At 39.9% G+C, this 22,103-nt stretch overlaps 2 protein-coding genes across 2 annotated transcripts; one reads left to right on the top strand and one right to left on the bottom strand.

The window, feature by feature from the left end:
* The first annotated feature begins 3,440 nt into the window (after window positions 1-3,440).
* LOC130703831 (neuronal PAS domain-containing protein 2-like) lies at window positions 3,441-14,392 on the top strand. Its single transcript, XM_057525282.2, has 12 exons — window positions 3,441-4,003; window positions 6,865-7,031; window positions 7,495-7,559; window positions 8,856-8,948; window positions 9,651-9,741; window positions 10,101-10,271; window positions 10,366-10,656; window positions 10,759-10,903; window positions 11,015-11,117; window positions 11,220-11,632; window positions 11,732-12,210; window positions 12,295-14,392. Exons 1-12 carry the CDS (start codon window positions 3,975-3,977, stop codon window positions 12,330-12,332), a joined length of 2,085 nt encoding a protein of 694 aa, XP_057381265.1. The 5' UTR covers window positions 3,441-3,974; the 3' UTR covers window positions 12,333-14,392.
* A 54-nt stretch (window positions 14,393-14,446) lies between these two features.
* Window positions 14,447-18,636, bottom strand: LOC130703851 (staphylococcal nuclease domain-containing protein 1-like). The gene is made up of 17 exons (XM_057525300.2): window positions 18,468-18,636; window positions 18,156-18,322; window positions 18,006-18,078; window positions 17,800-17,945; window positions 17,402-17,736; window positions 17,172-17,339; window positions 16,945-17,109; window positions 16,760-16,884; window positions 16,501-16,701; window positions 16,245-16,428; window positions 15,877-16,184; window positions 15,450-15,820; window positions 15,302-15,375; window positions 15,083-15,220; window positions 14,922-15,020; window positions 14,737-14,853; window positions 14,447-14,677 (listed from the first exon to the last, which is right to left on the bottom strand). Exons 2-17 carry the CDS (start codon window positions 18,271-18,273, stop codon window positions 14,558-14,560), a joined length of 2,742 nt encoding a protein of 913 aa, XP_057381283.1. The 5' UTR covers window positions 18,274-18,322; window positions 18,468-18,636; the 3' UTR covers window positions 14,447-14,557.
* Window positions 18,637-22,103: the final 3,467 nt, after the last annotated feature.

Below are 22,103 nucleotides of genomic sequence, written 5' to 3'. Positions count from 1 at the left end.
GCGCATGTCTGGGAAAGAAGGATCCATATCTCAGATTCCTGCTGAGGGGTGAAGGCTGGTGCGCCACGCAATGAAATGCTTACACTTTCATTTCAGGTCGTTGGAAACCATTGCTCCACATGAATTCACAAACATGTACTACAGATTGCAAGGGTACATGGATACAACAGGATGGTAGAGATCCGCAAACGTACCACCGCGACCCCATTTTTTTCTATGCCGACACGAATGTATCCTTAAAAAAATGCAATTTATTTTTAATGCGGTTACGGCATAAGAGGAAAATACTTTTTAAAAAATATGAAAAATAGGAATACTAGGGAGTTCACTACATCAATAGAGTATCGTCAATAAATGCGTCCGTCAATGCAATAAAATATGTTTTCATTTGATGACCAAGTAAATCAATGAAACTGTGACAGCTCTACGTCAGCAGTTGCCATGACTTATACATATGTAGGCTAAGCGCGCATTTCAAATGATACTGTATACATATTGTAAGTTAAAGGCCTCCGTGCTGAAGTTCGAATGTTTAACCCTTAATTTCCACTAGGTGCGCAACTTTTCTTTTATACTTAAATGAGACGAATGCCAAAAAATTCTCCATAGATCCTGTGAATCCGTCTTTGAAACCCGAATCAAAATGACAAATTTCATTACCTGCTAAGATGCAAAGGGCAGTGCAGCAGTGGTATTTTTGTATGCATAGTATCGGGTAATTACGCCATAGGGTCTACGTTTGGTCGTACATTTACGGCTGCGTTTTTAATTGCTTGCTATAGGTTTGATCGAATGTGTCTTTCAAACGGTTACTATGAATGCAAGCCTGCTGCATTTGTCGTGAGTGAACTAATGTTATTGATTTTCCCCTTGTTGCTAACTGCACTTTCGGAGCAGAATGCGTACCAAGCTTTGGGCTGTTTTGACGATCACAGCAGGAATCCAACAGGGGACTTCGAATCTTCGACCGGTTTGAGTCTGTAGAGGGGGAAGGAGAGGGGAGGGAGGTAAGTCGGCTCACCAAGTAGTTAGAAACCGACGCAACCTGACGCTATGTAAAAGAAGAAGTCATCATAATGATGAATGGTGCCCAAGAAGTATGTGGAAAGGAACCCCCATCTTTCTTGGTTGCCAAGTTAGTTCAATCAATTTAGTCACTTCCTATTCATGGAACGTTATGTAGGCTAAATAGCTCGTGGCATCAGAAATGCGTATATCGCTATCGTTCATTGCTGGCAAATTAAACAGTAAAAAATCCATTTGTGATACATAGTCGTATAATGAACTTTAAAAAAATGCAGGCATAACAGTGCAGCTATACACGAGATAAAATGTAGTTAATTAGGCTTGCTGGTTTCCAGAGAAAGCAATGTATAGAACAGAGACAGAAGCTTAACAATCGTTCTGCCTAGATGCAATGCAGTCACGAAATGTAAGGTCAAATGAACTTTCGTCTTCTGCTTAACGTTGCATCACTAATCGATCCGAAAGGAAACGTCTTCGGAGCGTCACTACCAAGATATAGACAATCAACTTGAGCATGCCTTCCTATACAGAATATGGTGCAAAAAAACAAAACAAAAAACTAAATATCAGAACTGTTCTACATAATCATTCTGCTTTGAACTTGTGTAAAGTGTTATGAAACACGAGGATCCGGTTCTGCTTAAAGGGTTCCGTGTTCTCGTTATATGGTTGGTTATATTTGAAAAAGAAAACAAAAAAAACTAACTGACGGAACTTGATTCGAAACGAAAAGACTTAAATCTAGATGAAAGAAGTGTCAAATCGTTGATTTATCAGAAGAAAAACGCCCCTGTTTCAGTTCCACAATGATACAAATAATGTCGTTCGAACCAAACAAGTTTCTCGCTGTCGTGAAGTGACACCACGACAAAATGTTGAGCACCGTGTAGCAGTTGATTAGCGTCTGCACATTTGGAAATACCAATTTCTTGGAATCCGTGCGGATTTCAACTCGATTCGCCCCCTTCGAGAGCTAACCTTTTACTACAGTATAACTCTGGGTCAACTTCAACCAAACAAAATGTTAATGTCACCGCGCACATTGCTTACTTATGCACCAGTTACCGCGTAAATCGAGGGGAAGTTTCGCCGTTGAAATAACGCAAACTTCAATGAGACAAGCAAATCAAGTGTATGTGAAGGATGAACAAAAGACCTAATGATTCGGCCTTTTACTTTTAATGCGCTAAACTACAATTGAGGAAGAACGTAATTTAAAGACTAAAACAGCAGTTCTAACGTATTCGACAAAAGTTTAGTGCTCGAGGAAAACCGTGCTAGAGAAAATTTGAATTTGGCAGCAGGACTCAGTTTTCATTTCCAATGTTGCTGCATCATAATCTTTGATGAACTTGATGAATTTCCGTTGGGTGTTACTGCAACCGAAAACAAAATCGTTTTAATCATCCGCGTTCGAGTTCAATTGTGATATCAAAGGGTACATGTACTAATGACATTCATCACACTAGTATTTCAGCTGCGGCGCAACGTATACCAAGAAATCCGGGTATAACGAAATGGGAGCAACTATATCAGCAGGCATAGCGATTTCCGACAACGGAACATCGTATAAGGATTTGGTAACCACAATAATAATAATTATTAAAAAACAGGCTTTATTTCGTTCTGTGATTTAACATAACAAGATTTTGAAACAGAGCCCTTGTGACAATGAGCCTTTTAGATCAGTGCTCTTTCGTTTTCGATGAAATTCGATTTTGTTATGAATTCAAGGGCCGCTGAAAGTCCTTGACTCTGGCTTTGAAATTCTTTTTCATTTCTCACAATTTCTTAAGATAGCCGTATATCGCATATCACGCTCGCTCAGTTTTCTCTAGGGAAAGAGGGGAAACAGAATGTCGATAGGAAATAGCGATATATTTTTCTTACGGTTTCAACGAAGCCTCTGCAGTGTAGAGAGAGAAACATCTTGGGTCTTTCTTAGCGTTGCCTAAGTGATATTTACTCGTTTGAATTCTCGTTTCCCATGAAAACTTGTTCCGAAATGTTCAGAAGCACCAAGAGAATAAGTAAACGAGGTGGACGAAATTAGTTTCAACATCACCACAATTGTGAAAAAAAAAATTTATATGATTCAGGCATGAAGATGCTAATGGTGATGATCTTTAGTCCTCAAAATGCATTTTTCGGAATTCGTTTGTCAATTCACGATTTATCATTGCGGCTTTAAAAGCTTGAACTAGGAGGCAGAACGTAGTAACCGGGGTAACGGAATGTAAACGTTCGTAGCTAGTTATTAACATTAACGGACATTGTTAACAAAATTCTCAGCGAAACTCATAGTAGAAATCAGCTCACTAGATGGCAGTGAACAAGAGAAGTTCAAAATTCTACTACTAGATGTGTTGTAAGCCGTGTCGACATCAGGCGCTATCCTGACTCGGCCTGGCTGTTTTCCAATTCTCTATCAAGGTCACAAACCATTCGTCTAGAGTTGTGCGTCGAGATCAGGCTGGCTGTTTTGTTAGTTGTGTCCGTCGCAGTTTCAGGGGTTTCTTCTTTGATCGAAAAAGACGATCTCCGTTTCTCCTGAAGAAAAGTTAACAAAAGTTAAGCTCTAATTTGATTTCGAATCAAAGATGGCGCAGTGTCAAACATGGTAAGAGCAAAGCAGCAACAACGCCTCTAATGGTCGTCTCTGTTTTCCGAGTGCGTGGTGGTGCCTTCAGCTCGTCTTCTCTCCACTAGTTTTTCGGTGACGGTAGCTCTAGAATTTTCCCGAAAAAATCGAGAACGAGAACTTTGGATACGATACAAACAGACACAGTTTAAGCAGCTCTTGCATAATGTGTGATCGTGACGGAGGCCACAACCTTGCAGCAAACATGACCTCGTGACGGACATGATTGGGTCATTATTACGTGCCATCGATCGTGGCCTTAACAAGAAGCATCCCTAGTAACAAACGATTGGAAACACAGTGAATTATGGACAAAATGAGCGAGACATTACCAAGGTACCGTCATACAAAATTCAATTTCTATTTAAACCTTCTCAGTTGCTAGCCCGGCTCTAAGTTAGGGGATGTGCTACGAATTTTTTATTTTTAACTCTTAAAGTTACCAAACCTTCTAAACAACAAGCGTCGGTAGAAGGCCGAAACAAATGAAAAGCTTCTACTATATGCCGATAGATAGAAAAAGACAAATGAGTATTTAAAAAGAAACAAACAGTATCATAGCGTAAGAATTTGCCTAGTGACATAATAAGTCGTAACCTTTGCAGCCCACTAGATTCACGCTTGAAAGGCGCCACAGTATATGGCAGAGAAACAGTGTAAAGGAAAAATAAGAAAAAAAAAAGGAGGACGGCCCCTCAGGCGGAGGGGGGGGAATAATTGAGAGAGGGGAGAGAGAGGCCGTAGCACCGCGGTTTTTTCGTCCTTGAACGCAACTTTCTCCTTTTCTATCCCCCTCCTCTGCTTAGGCTGACATTTTGGTGTGTGGTTCGTTTCGTACCATCGAACATTCTTTTTTTTATTTGATAGTCTACACGATTACAGCATATTTAGTTGACTTTGTTCCTTCATTTTTTGTTATCTTCAAAAAAATTTTTGGGCCTCTCCAATCCTCTGATTTAATAATCACTTTATTATTATTATAATTTTTTTCTTTAAACTTCGACTCGTAGGGGAGGGTTCCCAGATAAGCTCAAGTTATATCAACGCTCCAGATAGGACGCATATCATGGATTGATTAAAAAACAAAAGATAGTTATGTTGTACGCACTGATGTTCGAAATAGGGGGTGGGGTGATGGAACTTTTAAAAAGTTGAAATAGTTATGGTTTTTTTAACTTAACAGTGCTGTGTTTTGGGTTAACTAAAAATGGAGTAGAAATAAATATATGAAGCATGCGTGGCAACGTGCCAGTAACGTCCATTTTGTCGACAATGGCCAGCCTACTTTGTGCATTACTCGGGGCGTACGGTGGTGTGACGCAATAGAGGCCAATGGTGCCGCGTGAGTCCCGATTGACAACTTCCTCGTTTATGCCAAAAAGAATACGACGCAATAGAGACGGACGCTATCCTTTTACTTTAATTATTAAAGAATACATATGTCAGCTGGTTTTTATTCTCACATGTAAAACTGTTGTTTATCAATTAAACGAAAAATTGATTAAAACAAACAAAAATGAGGAATGCCATAGATGGTAATTTTTTTTCCCCGTCGGACAAAAAAGGATACCGTGTGCTCCTTTGATTGTAAAATTTGTTAACACATGTGAGTTGAAATTGGAGAACTAATGTGGCTCAAAGTTCACTTCTGGTTCGAATTAGATCTGGCGTCAGCAAAGAAAAGGAAACTTTGCGGTGACGATCACTAAATGATTTGCTTCTCTTTTATTGGGCTTCTCGTTCTCTCTCTTAGTCTCCCCATCTCTGGCACGGACAGTGGAAATGTGTGGGTTGCCTCTCTTCTAGCTTTCGCTTTTCCGGATCAATAATCTACCTGTGACGTCATCGATGTGTTACGTAAAAAATATACCCCCAGCTTTTGCATTAGGATCTCAACGCCCAGTTTGAAGATGCTTCCCTAAAAATGATGTGTGCGTGTCTTAACGCTATGCAAGCAGAAGGACGGAAGAAAGAAAAGAAAATTATTCGTAGGATGAAAATGGTGTTGGCACAAGCTTATACCTGGTCCCACCAATTTACACGATGAAACGGTCTATATTGATTTGCCCGCGTGAAACCAAGCGACCGTATTTTAAGCAATCCGTAGCAGCAGCAGCTTAAGTCTTCACTCGCTGATGGATGAGGTTGCTAAGAGTTGAACCCCCCCAACATCCAGTAGGAGATTGGTTGACTATCGATCTGAGGATCCACCCCCCTTTTTTTTTGGCCATCAATTTTTTGTCTCAACTACCTTACTGTTTATCCCTGCCCATCTCTAGTTTTTCGTTTGCCTAACATGTTATTGCCGTAAAAAAAAAAACATACACACACACAAAGAATGATCTGGAATTCTATCTGTTCCTCTTCGGCCGTTGGACCCTGCTCACGTCAGTTGTGCCTGCGGCATAACCAGACCTGTGTAAGAGGTTATTTTGAGAGACCCTAATGGGGAATGAGGTAAGCGATAAATAGGCGATGACGCACATGTTTTTTTTTCTCTCTTCCCGTAAGGTTACGTGATTCTTTTGTATTGTTACGAGTATTGGATAACGAGTGCGTTTTGATATAGTGTCACGCCCGTTATGTATTAGCGTGAATGTGTGGGGGGGGGGACATAATGGTTCGTGTTTGTTAGTGCTATGACTACACGGACGGTAATCAGTTGTTTGATAACAAAATAAAAGATGTGCTAGAAAAAAAAACATATTCAATGAAAGATAAGAACGTTTTTATTTTTCGTACCCGTGAGTTGCTATGCGATTCATCAAATTGTGTTGGCCTATGAGCGGTGGTTTCACGCTCTGAATTCCTTTGTTGCTGTTCGTATCGAATAGATTTGATCGGGAATTTTTTTTTTTTTACGAGGAAGAAACTATTTCTTTCCCCTCCCACGTTCTTAAATCGGCGGACTTGGTGTTCTCTCGAGAAATAATTAGACATGTAGGGCAAAGACCTTTAGTTGGTCATGACTTCCGTTGGGGATGATGAACACGAAATGACGACATCGATTCATTCGTTTGCTCGATGGTGCTATAAAACGTGTTCCCCAATCAGAATGATAATACCTAATGAAAACTAATATGGCTCTGAATGATTTCGTTTGTTGCTACTACAAAATGTAATAGACCTTGTTTTTGCACGAAAACGGTCAGGCCTCGTTGCGTAATGGTGTTTGACAATGCTATTGTTTTTCGTAGTTCGAGCAGGGAGATGCGGAATAGGGCGGAAAAGCAGAGACGAGACAAGCTCAATGCCTACATCTCGGAGCTTTATAGTCTGGTGCCATCAGCAGCCGCCGCCCCCAGGAAGCTGGACAAGACTAGCACGCTTCGTCTCTCGGCCAATTTCCTACGAATCCACCAGAGTAAGATTCATACCATCATCGCATTAAAACTGCCTTTCCTTCCCAATTTAAATATCTGTCTAAAAGCCAATGTTATCCACTAATCTGTTGAGATTGGAATGGCGTTGCTGGCCAAATACTTTTTATTTTTTTCGCCTCCATTGGATGTCGGGAGTTAGAAAAATTGGCAGTTAAAAGTGAACTCGTGTCTTGATCATAACTCTCACCATTTCGCTTTGCCAAAATATCAAGTGTTTTAATTGATTACAAGAGAATTAAAAGAAAAAGTTAAAACATCTGGTTTTGCTCCAGCACGTTTGGACTCGTGTAACAGAATATTGTATTTTTTTTTGTTTTTGTTTTTGTTTTTTTCGTTTGTGTGCGTATATGGATAAACAAATTGCCGCAAGACGTCACGTAATTTTTTCTAATTATTCGTTTTTTTGTTGTTGTTGTTGTTTCCAACGCGTTTCGCTTTTATTAGATGTGGATTTACGGATGAAACCGTACAACCGATGGAATGCGATAGCCGGCCACACAATCTTAGAGGTAATTTCTTTTTTTATTTCCATTAATGAATTTATTTGATTTCAAAAGAATACAGTTTGCGTGCCCTTCGCCCGAAAAACTGGTTCGTCCCCATATCAGTTTACCTGCCTTCGTAATGAGGTCGAATCTACTACTGTCTCCCCTCCTCCTCCAAATGATTGGTTTGTTTTCACCATAAGGAAAAAAAAAAAAATATGGACTTTGTTCCAGGGCCAAAACCTTCTTGCCAGCTCCCCCCGGTCAGTTCGTTCCGTTGGTTTGCTCACGACTTTGTCCACCAATGAGCTTGGGAAAAAAAAAAAAAAGACGAAGGCCTAAAGGCATTGCTTCCAGCTCTTGTGGCAGGGCAGTTGGACCGTAAACCCTCCACAATTTTCCTATATATACTGTATATATGTACAGTATATATTTATACTATGAGAGATTCTAGTAGGGGAGGGCTTTTTTTTACGACTTTTTAGAGAGTAGTGGTGGTAGTAGTGGAGGGGAGAATTTTGTTTTCTGGTTTCCTTAGCCCTGCAGCCAAGACGACAGACCGGTCTATTGCCTATTTTTAAATGTCCATGGAAAGACCTACCAGCTCTGTTTTTTTTTCTGTCTTAAAATTCTGTTTTTGAATTTTCTTTTTGGCAGAGATAAAAGAATTTTCTCTTTTCCATTCAGGCGACACTAGTAGGAGAAAGTTGTTGTAGAGTTTCAAATATCTTTTTGATTGAGTCACGGTCGATGCATAGAAGCGAATCCTTCTTGTTTGCCATGCGTATCACCTTTAGTTTTTTTGTTTTTTTTTTGTCAAAAATATGAGTGTGTAACGTAAAAAAGAAAAAAAAAATCCCCTTGATACGGATTTAGTATTGTCCTTGCTACGACGAGATGGCAAATATTGTCATGTATGGGACGTTCATCTCGAGTGTTCCGTTGCCAAGGGTGTTCGAATACCGAGCCGGTGCAGACATTTCACATTGACAGGAATGAAGGTTTGACTTACGCAAAGGACGACGACATGAAACCAAATGCTTGTTTCTTTGCCTGTAGTATGTTTTCTTTAAATCAGTCGTCGTTTTTTTAGGCACTAGAAAATGTTTACTTTTACATTACGTGAACTAGTATTTTTTAAAATCAGGATGCTATCAGGGAAGAGAAAGGTAGGAGAGGAATAAATTGGGTTGACCAGCTTAGAAAGTTGATGGCAACCATATCGATATCATTTACATAAGACGGATTTTTATTTCATTGTTGATGTTTCTTTACTTAATTGTTTTTTTTTTTAATGTTGTATATTTGAAATCGTAACAGAAATTGGACTCCTTTTTGCTTGTCGTCTCGTGCTGCTCTGGCAAGATCATCTACGTAACGGATCGAGTGGAGAAATTGCTCGGGCATGCGCAGGTAACGTAGAAACCCCAACCGGTTATATTGCATAAATCTTGTAATTCCTTTGTTAGGAAAATTGAACGAATGAAAAAGTGCGGCAAATCGCCGGCAAAATAGTTTCTAAACACATACACACACAAAAAAAGAATCCATTAATAACCATTACCTATCATGGAAATCAATGTGTCAGGTTGCATAGCGTCGGGATGACATCTGTTTGCCAGTCCACTTTGTGATCTCAAGCGTTAACGCTTTTTTTTAATGTTTCCGCCTGGTTGCATGAGGTTCTCAGAATCACTTGATTATAAAAATGCATATCTAAACGCTAGATGTTGCCGTAATCGAACTCCATAAACCGTAAAACCTTCTTCATGTCAAGCAACTTGCAAGACGTTAAAAATGAATATTTAATCGTTCAAAGACGTCAGTGTTGCCCTACAGCAGATATTAAGGGCCATGTAAAATATGAAACATAAAGTAAAAGAGGGAAAAAAGTAGGGTTTGCTAGTTCTTGCGAGTCATGCAGCTTCAGGTAAGAAACAATTGAACGAAGGACAAGCCAATGGACCAGCACAATTACAACCAACCTTGTAAGCTTTCAATCGATTGCGTAAGCTACGTTCTTGGCTGTGATCCATGTGGTTTACGAATTGTTTTGGTACCTAAAGTTTTTAATAATTATAATTTTTTTTTTATTATTTATTTTTTGAAATTTAGGTTGATATGATGGGCTACCAGTTATCCTGTTTTGTCCACCAGGCAGATCAAGATGCAATCGAAAAACGGCTCAGTGCTTTCGCTACGCAAGGTAATTATTTTGTGTGTATGAAAATGGGTATTTTATCCGCTTCTCGCTAATTGGGGTTACTGAGTACAACCGTGTTCTCGCATTTTTGCAGTTGGTCCGTGTAACTTTCAGAATAGGAGGTTGTTGACCGGTGCAACTTTTGGAGACCTTAGGCTATGGTTTTGAATAACTTTAAAATTTAAGCCACCCAAACACGTTAAAGAGCTCCTATCCCGTGTCCTAATGTAATCATTCATTTTTAAAAGAAACAAAAAAAAAATCGTGTCACACGTTTGTTGTTTTGTTTTTATTATTTTCTTTTGTTTTGTTTTGTTTTGTGAGTTTGATTTTTACAGTTGACATTTTTTTTTTTTTTTTAGTGGCTGCTAATCCAGATGCTACAGATTCTGCCGATGGACAAGTCTATTCATTTGAATGTCGCCTAGCCGGACGCCAACTCAGTCGGGGCGAACCGACCGTCTATGAACGTGTCAGCGTCTCAGGGACTTTCCGAGGCCCTCGGAGGAGACGTGACTGGGCTGATCTCAAAAGTAAGAAGTCGGTTTAATGGAATTTGTGTAATTTTTCGCTTGCTTCGTTTTTTAACGTTAACTTAAAAAAACGAAACTGTGTATTCTATTTTAGGCAGTGATAGATCTGTGGCAACTGTTCAACAACACAACGACTACAGCGAGCCGCTTTTTATCGGCTTGGTGCGCATTCTACAAACAGCCAACACTTTACCTCCACTGACGATCATGCAAGCTGTACAGGACGAGTATGTCACTCAACACACAACCACTGGCACCATCATGCAAACAGACCATCGCATCGCCATCATTGCCGGATACCTTACCGGCGAGGTGACGGGCATGTCCGCCTACGATTATGTTTACAAGGAAGATTTAGAGTACACTCTCAAAGCTCAAAGTCTGAGTAAGTAGTTTTGTTTATTTTATTTTTGAGGAATAAAAAAAACAAAAAACAATTGGTTGCCATGCCAGTGCTTTAATTGAAATATTGATTTAAAATTTGCAGTGTTGAGTCGAAGTGAAGGAATGGTGACTTACCGTCTGAGAACGAGTACGGGTCGTTTGATTTTTCTACGATCAAGAGGCTTCATCCAGTACGATGAAAACACCAAGGAGATTATCAGCTTCTTCTGCATCAACTCACTTATCGAGTAAGATCATTTAGAGCATTTTATTTTTTGCCGCGCCCCCCCCCCCCCTTCTTGATTAAGAGACAATGGAGGTCAAATGATGAATTATTTATTTCTGTGTCGTTAAAACAGCGAAGAGCAAGGAATGAAGGAAATGCTGGAAATGCGGGCCATGTTAGACAAACTTAACATTGGAACTGTTACGCCAGCGATAGCGTCATCGCCAACCAGCACGGTAAGCTGTACAAAAATAAAAACGTCATCACTTATTCAACGGAGCTCTGACTCAGACGTGGCTTTTTCTTTTTTCCTTTTTGATATGCCTATGAACGAACAGATTGAACCGGTTGGAGCAACTTCTACTCAAGAGCCACTTTCTCGTTGTGTTCGGGCTTCAGTGGGGAAACCACCGCCTTCTTTTTCTTCTAATGGCTGCCACCTTGCGAATGGGTCTAGGGCCTCGGGCCTGCCTAGACCCAGTATTATGCCCAACGGACATAACAGTTTATGCATTTCACCCTCCTCTGAACTTCAGTACTCCCCTTCAGGATCGTCTTCATCTTCTTTCAGTGAAGAACGTTGCCAATCTTCTACACCGCATTCGCTCGTGTCATCTCCCATGGAAATTCCTAATTTAGTTGCTGTTTCCTACCCATTTGCACCCGTACCTTTCCCATGGCGACCATCGACTGACTGTTCTCCGATCACCACGACATCTAACGGTCACGTTAACGCTAGAGAAGTTAGCAAGTAAGCAGGAAAAAGAAAACGTGTTTTAGTTTGTCCTTCCACCAACCGACATGTTCTTTAAAATTTTGGGTGAACAACATGTTGTTTCATTTTGATTAGATCCCCCGATGTCGATCAGAGCGATCCCCTTGGTGAACCAGGATCGCTGGCTCTTGCGCTAGATCATCAGTGGGAAACGGCTCCCAATAGTCAGAGCATGATCGTTCAGCACAATGGGCCACAAAGTCATCAGCAGTCCTTGGTAGCCGTTAGTCCCCTTCAAGCTCATTTACTTCAGTCATCGCCAAACGATAACACAGAACCGATTCGGCCTACGCTGAAGTCGCCGCCGTTATCCACCAGCTGTGCTGTTCGATCTCCCTACCAACATCAGGAAGATGCTCTGAAAATCTCGATTCCCGATCGTTGTCCGACGAATGAACTGAGCCGAAACAACTGTCTCAACGGCTACATCATTTGGCCTCAAAAGATGTCGCCCAAAAATCGAAAGGAGAATCTAATATTGTCGTACTTGGACGTCGACAAGCATGCCTACAAACAGCCTGAGATTGCCGGAACTGACCAGCACTACTTTCATGGTAAATCGAAATCATCGTTGCTTGTTGTGTTTTCCTATTTTAAATTTCCTTTTTTTATTGGTTTTATTTTTGTCATCGTGTTAGGTGATTTAAAAGTTAATGCTGGAACCAACAGTGCATAGCTTTAGCCGTGACGGTTTTGCTAGAGCCGCAACCGGTGTACGACATTTGGAAGATTCAGTGACTGACGGTATGATGTCAACGAAAGTCTTGATGACTTGATGTCTTCTAATCAGCTGTTTTATTCATACGTATCACTTTGTCCGAGGGAGAAATCGTGTTCATTCATTCGTTTAAAAAGAGGGAAACAAATCTTTTTTTTTCCTTTCTTTCAAACAGCTATGTCGGCCGTTATTCTGATGCAAATGTCCAGTTTAAACAGAGTCGATAGGGCTTGGATGGTGTCACAGAATGCGCGGTATTCTTTATTTTAAACCATTACTCTGGTGTTCCTCTCATCGACATCTCCCGATTTCCACTCATCCTGTTGATTTAATTTGCTGCGTTGATCTCGGGTTTAGTTAAATCGCACGTTGCGGCGTTGGCTGGGGCGGGGGAGAGGGTGTTGATGATGGCACGTTATAAGGGGTGGTGCTATCGTACCTTTGATTTCATCTCTCGCAATCGCTCATTTTTTTTTATCGGTTTAGTTTGATTTCGTCATTTTTTTTTCTTGATTTCCTTGTCACTAAGAAATTTGCATGCAGACTTGGAATGTTAGAGGAAAAAAAACATTTTTTTGGTTTTTCTTTGTTTGTAGGGTCAATGTTATGCTGAGTTTGAATTCCGATTCAAACTTATATTTCCCCTCTCCGCTGCCAGAATCTATTTCCTCTTCGTCCCTCTAGGCCTACTTGTCCGTGCAGACCAACTTTGCGGCTCGACATCTGGTTTAAGTGCAAATATCGTATTTGTTTCGATTTAGAAAAAAATTCGGATTTTAAAAACCTTCATTGTGTGTTCATAAACCCTAAATTCCCATCGTTTTGCTCAAGCAGAATCACTGCTACGGGAAAATTCAATGGTTAACTATTAGTAACAATTTTTGGGAAGTAACCTATATTAGCTGTATCGAAAATTGAATTTATTATATCATACCAGTTCTACCAAAACCGAAAATGTGCACATGCGCAGTGAGACGTCTATTGCTCAACGCACTGCGAGCCATATAAAATTCAAGTTCAATTTGCTGGTATAGACACAAAAAAAAAACGATAATAAAATCATGAAAAAAATGGTACGTGAAGCTGTGTCGCTCATAATCTTAGGATGGTGGTGTTAGACCAACAAGTATTTCATTTCTCTCCGATTGCGAGGCTTAAAAAAAAAAAATTCGTTTTTCTTTTCTTTTTCTCTTTTTTTAAAAAGACCGTTCCGGTGTGTTCGTGTTTCAGTCTTGACACCTTCGTTGTCATTAGATAGTCCAGTTGTGTCAGTTACTGTTATTTGTTCTTTTTTTTACGGAATTCGTAAACTAAATTACGTGGCAGTTGCCAATTTTATTTTTATTTTACCTTTTTTTTGTGTTCGGGGATGGGGAGAGGAATTTAATGCTGTCACATCAGTACACGTTGCAGCAATGGTCTACGATGGGATTAGTTAAAAAGACACATGAGAAAACGCACGGGAGAAGCTTTTTTAACTGGAGAAAAACGGTAGAAACGTCACCCACCATTTGTCGTCAAAAGCATTATTCTATATTATATGTACGGGTGTATATTCCCACAAGTGTACACTCTTGTGTGATTCTTTTTGTTCACTTTTCTCACGATTGTGTTGTTATTGCCCCCGTGAAAGAATAAAGTTTTGTTATCTTTTTCCTCGTTATACCCTGATTTTCAATTGAGAACAAATTCGCGTTGTGGTGTTATGCATTTACGTTTACGCGAAGTCAAGGACGAATGTACTAAAGTTAGTTCCCTTCAAGATGACCGCCTGAATCAACGGCAACGTCATTAAAATAGAAGTATAACTGCAGTTAATTTCGCGTTTATTTGATTTCCGCACCACAACCCAAACTAACCAAACTTTGATCTGCAAAAAAACAAACCTTTCATTCCTAACAAAGAGTAGGAAGGACTGCCCCAGCATGTCGTACAAAATGTCACGGAAGGCAATTAAAAACCTCCCGAGCGTGAGATGCTCGACCAGAAAAAAAAAATCAAAGTTTAATAAAAATAAATGCATTCTTGAACAAGAAAAAAAAAGAAAAAAAAAGAAAAACAATAGTTGATAATAAAGTAGATTAACTTGATATTGGTACTGAATTTAATCAGCAAGAAATTTCAAACAATTATTCCTCGTGCCAATCAAGTGGAATGAGGTTGGGAAATATAAAAACATTGATTTAGATTTTACGTTTCCCCACACCAAATTCATTTGCATCATCTTCGGTGATATCACCATACCGCCAAATGTTCAAGTGACGCTTTTTCGCAGAATCTTGGGCCGCGATATAATCGTTCACCTGACAATGACAGTCGCTTGAAATTAGCTCTCCTTGTTATCTCTTAATAAATTACTAACCAATTTAACAAGTCGTTTTTCACGCCGGGTCTCGACGCACAAAAGTCCGTCAGCGATTAACTCACGTGCGATGTCTTTACGTTGAGCAGCATCCGTTTCATTTGTAAGCAAAGTAACCTTGACAAGGAAAAGAAAAAGTTCGTACTTGATGTTAACATCAACAAGATAAAGTTTCTATCACTTACACAGTCGCCGTTTGCTCCTTTGTACTCGACGTTCAGCAGTAACTGCCGACCATTAGTATCTTCTCCGAAGGCAGTCACAGCTTCTTGAATATCTTCCGGCTAGAAAAACAATGACAATTAGATAACATTGTGATGGTGACTCATGCCTTTGGGAGAATTACATCACTCGGAAGTGCGACACACGCCAAACTGTAGTCATGAGCAAACGCTGCTGGCCCTGCGTACACCGCTGGAATACTCACACACTTCACGGCGGTAGAAACTTCGCGGTTACCATAGTCAATATAAAGCAGGTGGACCTGAAGGCAAAATAGAAACAAGAAAGGAAATTAGGCTTAACTCACAACACGAAGTGCTATTCTTTTCTATTCTCTTCGAACCTGATTGCCAGCTACTTTCTCTACACGAGCGCGGTACCATTCTCCATCCGAGAACTTGGCAGCACAGATGTCTCCTTCAATTTGCGCAAATCAAAATAATTATTTGAGACAGAGTCAACTACTACAATTTCGTACAAAAAAACCATACCTTTCTTCGGAACGTAAGCGCCAGCAAGTGGCGGGTTGGTGTTCAGTTCTTGACGAAGTTGGTTCATCAACTGTTCCAATGCTTGCCCCTGGTCTACTTTCTGCGCATAGAAACGCAGTTCAGGCGTTACTTCCGTGATAACAACAGCTTGATAATTAGTTTTTCGCTCGGCGCCAACATCTTCTTCAGGCACAGCTTTCACCTCTTTTTCGACATAATTTGCCCAAATCCTCAATTTTTTAGCTTTAGCATTCTCCTCAGCAATTTGCATGGCTCGGTAATGCACCGAACGCTCTGCGGTGAAATGGACGCTTGCAAGCCCTTCTTCGACCAACTTAAGGGAATAGTTGTGGTTATCTAACCACAGCCATCTAATGGCAACTAGATTGGAGTGCAGTTCAAGGAAATACTTTTAACGTGAACTTACCCAATGAAATTGCCACCCTTGTCCATGCTTTCGACTTCGATTTCAACTTCGCGTTGAAGGCAATGTTCCTTGGTAAATAACTGAGCAGCATCACCAAACGGCTCCCCATCCTGAACGCCTGGAGCACCGTTCAAATTGGGGCGAGTGCCACGAGGACAGTTGATACCGGCAAGAAGGAAAGTGATAAGACAAGTTTCACGCGGAATGTACAATCGCAGACGAGATCCAGAGGCAACAAATTCCACGACAGCTTCCGAACGACCAGCTCTTTGCAAAAAAGGCAAAAACTGCTTTGATTTTGCAAGATCCTGTAACCACCTCATGAATTAATAAGAATGAAGATCGACCGAGCTCACGAAAGATCTAACTCCAGATAAATCGGCAACGCGGTGCGTTGGTGCTTCTTTCTTGTCATGTACTCCTTTCGATGTTTTAGAAGCTTTCATTTCAGCAGCCAACAACTCATCATATCGAGAAGATCGTTGATCATCATCTTGCCGGTAACGAATGACTGTTGCAAATCCTTTGGATACGAGAGCCTCGGCAACGTTCCTGTTAATTTAATTTAGTGCTTAAATCCCTACCCATTTAAAGAACTGTATAATCTTAATTGAAAATACTTACGCTCCTCCGATGAGAACGGTGCAACACGTTTTCTCCGGATAATTAGCACTTGCAGGTTGAACGTAATCGACAGTCACATCCACTCGTTTATCAATAAGCTTCTTGCGCAAGAATTCACGAGCCTCGTACAACCAAGGAATATCGTAAAGGGGTCGGAATCCTTTTTTCTTTTCTCCCTTTTCTTCAGCTTTTTCTTCCAACCTAAAACCGATTGAGATCAAATGACATTCGAAAGAACAAAACAGGGCGCGAGACTTACCTTGGAGGACGAATGCTGGCCAAAAAGATCTTTCGAATCGTGCCATCATGCAGTTTAACCATAATCGCATCGGCGTTGACAATTTCAACAACTTTGCCATTGAATTGTTTTTCTTTCGCGCTCAACTAGTTAGACGCAAAAATTTGTGAATGTAAATAATCAATCATTCTTGAAGGCCAACACACCTGTGGCGCCGAAGAGACGTAATCCTTCCAGATGCGCATTTTCTTTTCTTTTGCTGCTTTCTCGGCGGCGCGAAGCTTCTCTGCGCCTCCGGTCACCATTGCGATCGACCAATCGACGCAACGGGCAAAACCATCGCGCAACAAGAGCTCAGCGATGTTTCCGTTCTGGAAATAATTTTTATTTTTTTTTTAAATGGTTTTCGCGCTTGTAAATTATGCAAAATTACCGGGTGAATAACACTGCCGACAAAGTTGTTATTGTTGACGGATTCGAGAACGATTTGAACATCTCGCTGAAGAAGTCTCGTTTCAGTAAAGAACTTTGCTTCTTCAGCCAAAGGTTCCGTCGCGGCTGGGTCAGGTTTACCCTCAGAATCCAGCTTAAATCCTGGGCACTGCAGAATGTAATAATACGATTAACATTATAAAGATATTGTACGTTTTCACAATGACTTACCCTAATGCCTGAAACCATCAACGTGATGTGATAAAAATCAGGCAATAAGAACGCCCTAATTGTTGATCCATCGCGCACATGTTCGACAACAGCTTGAACTGGTTTTCCCTTAAACTTATCAACAAGCTGACGGGGGTTTTCTACAACCCACTTAATATCGCGGACATGCTCTTGCAAGCCAGCTGAAGCCCATTTTCCTTTGCCAGCAGCTTTGGCAGCACTCTCAAGTTCAGCCAGACGAGCTAGCTCCGTTGAGCCTCTGATTCCTTCTTGGCGAACAGTTACCAGACCTTCACTTACTAAAGCCTCAATGACATTTTCACCGGAACTAGCATCTGTAGGAAGGCATGTTAATGTAAATTTTGGAAAAAGAACATTTACAGGTAAACAAACTGTACCTTTCCCTAGGTAAAGGAAACCATATTCTCGACCAGATGATGGAACTTTGTACTCGATAGTGAATACAACTTCTTTTCCAACAAGCTTCTTACGTAGATACTCTCTAGCATCCCAGGCAAATGGCTCATCCTTGGTCTCCTCAGCACTGATAATACACAACAGCAATATAATGGTGTCTATGATTTCCAAACAGGTGTTCTCTTACCTTCCTCCCGCTCTTCTTCCCAAACGTGGAGCATTAATTCCAGATAAGTTCAATTGTCTTTCAGGTGGTGGTCCTACCAAAAAAAAAGAAGACCGAGGAAAGGATATGACAGTTTGATTGCATTCAGGATAACATTTAGTTTTTACAAACCTCCTTTTGGTTGCCCACGAATGATTACAGCATCTCCAGAGAGTACCAATTTAACTATCCCTTTGAAATACTGAGGGGGTTGTTTCTCTTGTGGAGCCGGTTGCTGTTGCGAACTCATAGTGAAGCACGAGGATCGTCGAGGAGGCGGATGCGGTCAAATAGATTAACTAGGAACAAAAAGACATGCTTCAATAAAAATCTTTTTTGCTCAAATAAAATGTGATACATTTGATAAAATATCTGATGTTATGAATAAATAAAGAAATTAGAGATGAGAACAGCAAGTTTTCTATAAAGGCCATATGTTCATACCTCGAGGAAGAGATCCAGGAAATGGACTTGACAACACAGTGTAAGACAGCTTGAAATAGCACATTCACATAGGCTACCTTACTAGTTCTCTTCGGCTGCAGTTGGCTGGACAAAGAATGGCAACCAATGAGAGAGCACTTCACTCGACTATTTTCACAGCATTGAGACAAACGTCACGAAGATGGCAATAGAGCATTTGTCTGCCACGTCTTTGACAATCGGCGTTGCCAGATTTCAACTGTTATGATTCGACAGCCAACATGCAAGAAAACAAGATCGGCAAAGGTAGACAGCAGACGTCTAGACTGTACACCCTAGCGGTAAAAGTGAAATGAGTTAAGAAGTGTTGGTGCCACTAGCTGGCGTTATTAGCCAGCTTTAGGGCTCAGCCCCGTCTACCCATGGGTTGATCCTGACCATCTTACTACCGGACGTTACTGGCGCAAAGGTGCAAAAAAAGTGAAAAAATAATTTTTTTCCTAAGACAAAGCAGCACCTTCCAGTATTAAGCTGGTCATGCTTTACTCATGGGTAGACCAGGGCTAAACCCGAGCCAGCATCAACTTGGGGCAGCCTGCCCTAACCGTTGCGATGGTAGAGTATAGTATTTTGTGCCTTACGTCGTGACGACGTTGGTCTACGCTGGCTGTAGTCGTTGTTTCCATCCCCCGCATCCCCGAAAAAAGACAATTGGGGCACATTTTTAATACAAGGGACCACAAACAAAATGTAAATATGTCTTCATTAAACATTTTTACACTTATTTACACTTTTTAAAATTTGAACTTGGCGCGGTAAAGACAAAAAGTAAACGTTTAGAATAACTTGTTCCTGGAATCACCAGGAACAAAAATATTATAATGGTTTCCTGTTTTGACGAAGATTAAGCATCAAACAATCAATGCAAAGTTTCGTCTTTTTCACACACCCCCTCCCCTTTCTAAAATCATGAAATTCTTTCATAATTATTTATGAAGAAACTAAACAGTGACAAATTTTGCATCAATCGATAGCTCTTATCAAGAGCTATCTAATTCTATGAAATTTATGTTAAATTTTCAGAAAAGGAAAGAGTTTAAGTGTAACATCTATTTTTTTATTTTTATCGGTTGCGTCCATTAGAACCTTAGATCGAAAAACAACAAAAACACATTTTGCGTTTAAAATTTTTTCGATTTGAAAATATTGATTACAATTACCTAAAAATGGATAGCCCTTACCAAGCATATTCCTTTATTTCAATTATTAATAGTAATATATATATTATAATTGTATGTATAAATATATAAATATAATTGTACGTAGGTATAAATATATATATGTATAATTTGTAATATACTGTATATATATGTATGTGTATTTATTATATTGTAGTATTTATGTACATTATCATAATATTGGGGACAACCCATTAAAGCGGGGGAGGGGTGGAGACGTGGCAAAAATCAGGTGTTACCCCAAAAGCCTCGACGCCATTTTAAAAGATGGTGGCTTCTACGATTTCGGGATAAAATTAGCGTAGGCGGGTAGAATGAAAAAGCGCCCTGATTGGTTTGGATCCAATCGCTAAGTAGTGCACCATTTTTCGCTTGTTTCCCCATCATGCAAGGGCAAAGGATTATCCAAGCCGTTGCGTCTTTAAAACTTTCAGTAAACGTTTATGATTTTTATTTCGATTTTGTTTATGCAATACAATGCTACAATTTTACCTTTATTTAATCTTTTTAATGTTATAAATATGATTTAACTGAACAACGTTGTGTTGAAATTGAAATTGGTGTAAATTGTCACTACTGTCGCGCTGTGGAGCTATTGCAACGAAAGATTACTTTCGCAAAAGGCTTTTTTCCGCTATGACAACGACATTTTTCCTTGCGCTAAGTCCCTTGTACATTATTACAACGAAATGTTTCTTGCGCTGAGGCACACAATTCCCTATTGCAACGAAAGATTTAAAAATTGTTTTATTCCTTTTAACAATTTTTTCTTTTTCAAATTGCCATTTCAGTTATTAACGGCTCTCATTTCGTTTGAAAAGGTCCCTATAGCGATCGGCCCTGGTCGCCACTGAAGCGCGGCAAGTGTACGCTCTGCCTTCTAAATTGACGACAGAGGACACTCGTTCACATTCTACTAATGAGTATCAAGAAAATCAAGTAATTTTTTTCCGTAGGGCTTCCAGTTGTTTTAAGAAACGTAAAAACTACGGATAAAAATTGTGGCACAAGCAGTGCTCGAATTCTGTTTATTTCTAAAACAAATAGCTTGACGAGAGAACGACTTTTTACAAAGTCAGCTTTAAATTTCGATTATACTGACATCCTGTTTTTCATTTTTGACTAAATTCTAGACTTAATTTAGAATACGTGATTTCGTTTCAGAGTTGAACAATATAATGAATATCAAACTTGTTTTTCTGCTTAACTTAAAGTTTTAGAAAAAAAGTAAAAAAAAAACAACGAACAATACTACTGGCGCGCCAGTGGCAAGTTAGTCCTGTTTATGTCCAAATTGGTTTGGCTAAAAAGGCATTGAACAATTTTCTCGAATTGCGCGTTCAATCTTGATTATGCTTAGTTATGTTTGTCAAATCCAAAGACACTTAAGTTTTTTTTTCAATGGGATCATGTATGCAGACGTCAAGTAAGCTGTCATCTTGTAGAATGGGACTGAATAGACGGGAGCCAGATAAACTGACGCGTCGTGACAGCGACAACGGCAGAAACAATCTTAGTAATTTACAGATGCCAAGTTAACATTAACGTGGAGTATTTGTTAAGAGGATTGAGAAATAATTGAATGACTGATGTATTATTTAATCGCCACTTAGCCACCTCTATACTATGTGATAGCCTACATAATGTCCTCTGTACAGCGTTTTGTTTCGATTTACCTAAGAGTTATGATCTATAAACATTCTCAAGTAAATATCGTCACGCAAAAAAAGTAGGCCTGTACTAGAAATTTCGAAGTTTGTTTATTTCCCTTCAAAACCAAGTTTTTTAGGTATGTTCCTTCCAAATTAACCGATGCGGATATTTTGCCATGATTTCTCATCTCAAACTTGCCTACTTATTGGGATCCCCTCATTTCACATAACTCCAGTTCATCACAAAACTGCTATACTGATATTTGTTTACTTTAACTAAGTCAACTTGGAAAGTTTCAGTTAACTAATTGGTATTTGCCATTACCATGACCTATGACACTCCATTTCAGAAGCCAAATGCACTGTATCAGACAAATCTTGTGGCGTACGCAAAGCCAGCTTTGCGCTCTTGTTAAAGACTATGCATTAACTTGGATTCGTCAACTTATTCCTCGTTCGTGTACCAAATTTATCGTAGTAGATATCGATCTGGGCAATGTATTTGCAGGTCCCACGCGCACTATAAAGATAGTGAAAACGATTGAATCAAAAACTATTTTTTGTACTAGAGTGACCTACTTGATTTACTTGGGTGAAAGTAAAAGGTTTTCCAGATGATCCATTAAAATTCGCTTCAAGACTGTGTCCATTCATCCAGATGGGGTATTAATGCCTAGCTTGCGGCATCGTTTTCAACAGGTTTGATTTACAGAGTTCAACCATTTATTTCACGACAGCGGCACTGGCTGAAATTTAAATGTGGTGCA

Source organism: Daphnia carinata, chromosome 8 (assembly GCF_022539665.2).
Source record: "Daphnia carinata strain CSIRO-1 chromosome 8, CSIRO_AGI_Dcar_HiC_V3, whole genome shotgun sequence".
NCBI classification, from domain to species: domain Eukaryota; kingdom Metazoa; phylum Arthropoda; class Branchiopoda; order Diplostraca; family Daphniidae; genus Daphnia; species Daphnia carinata.
The sequence above is the reverse complement of the archived record's forward strand: the minus strand, read 5'-3'. Positions and strand labels throughout refer to the sequence as shown.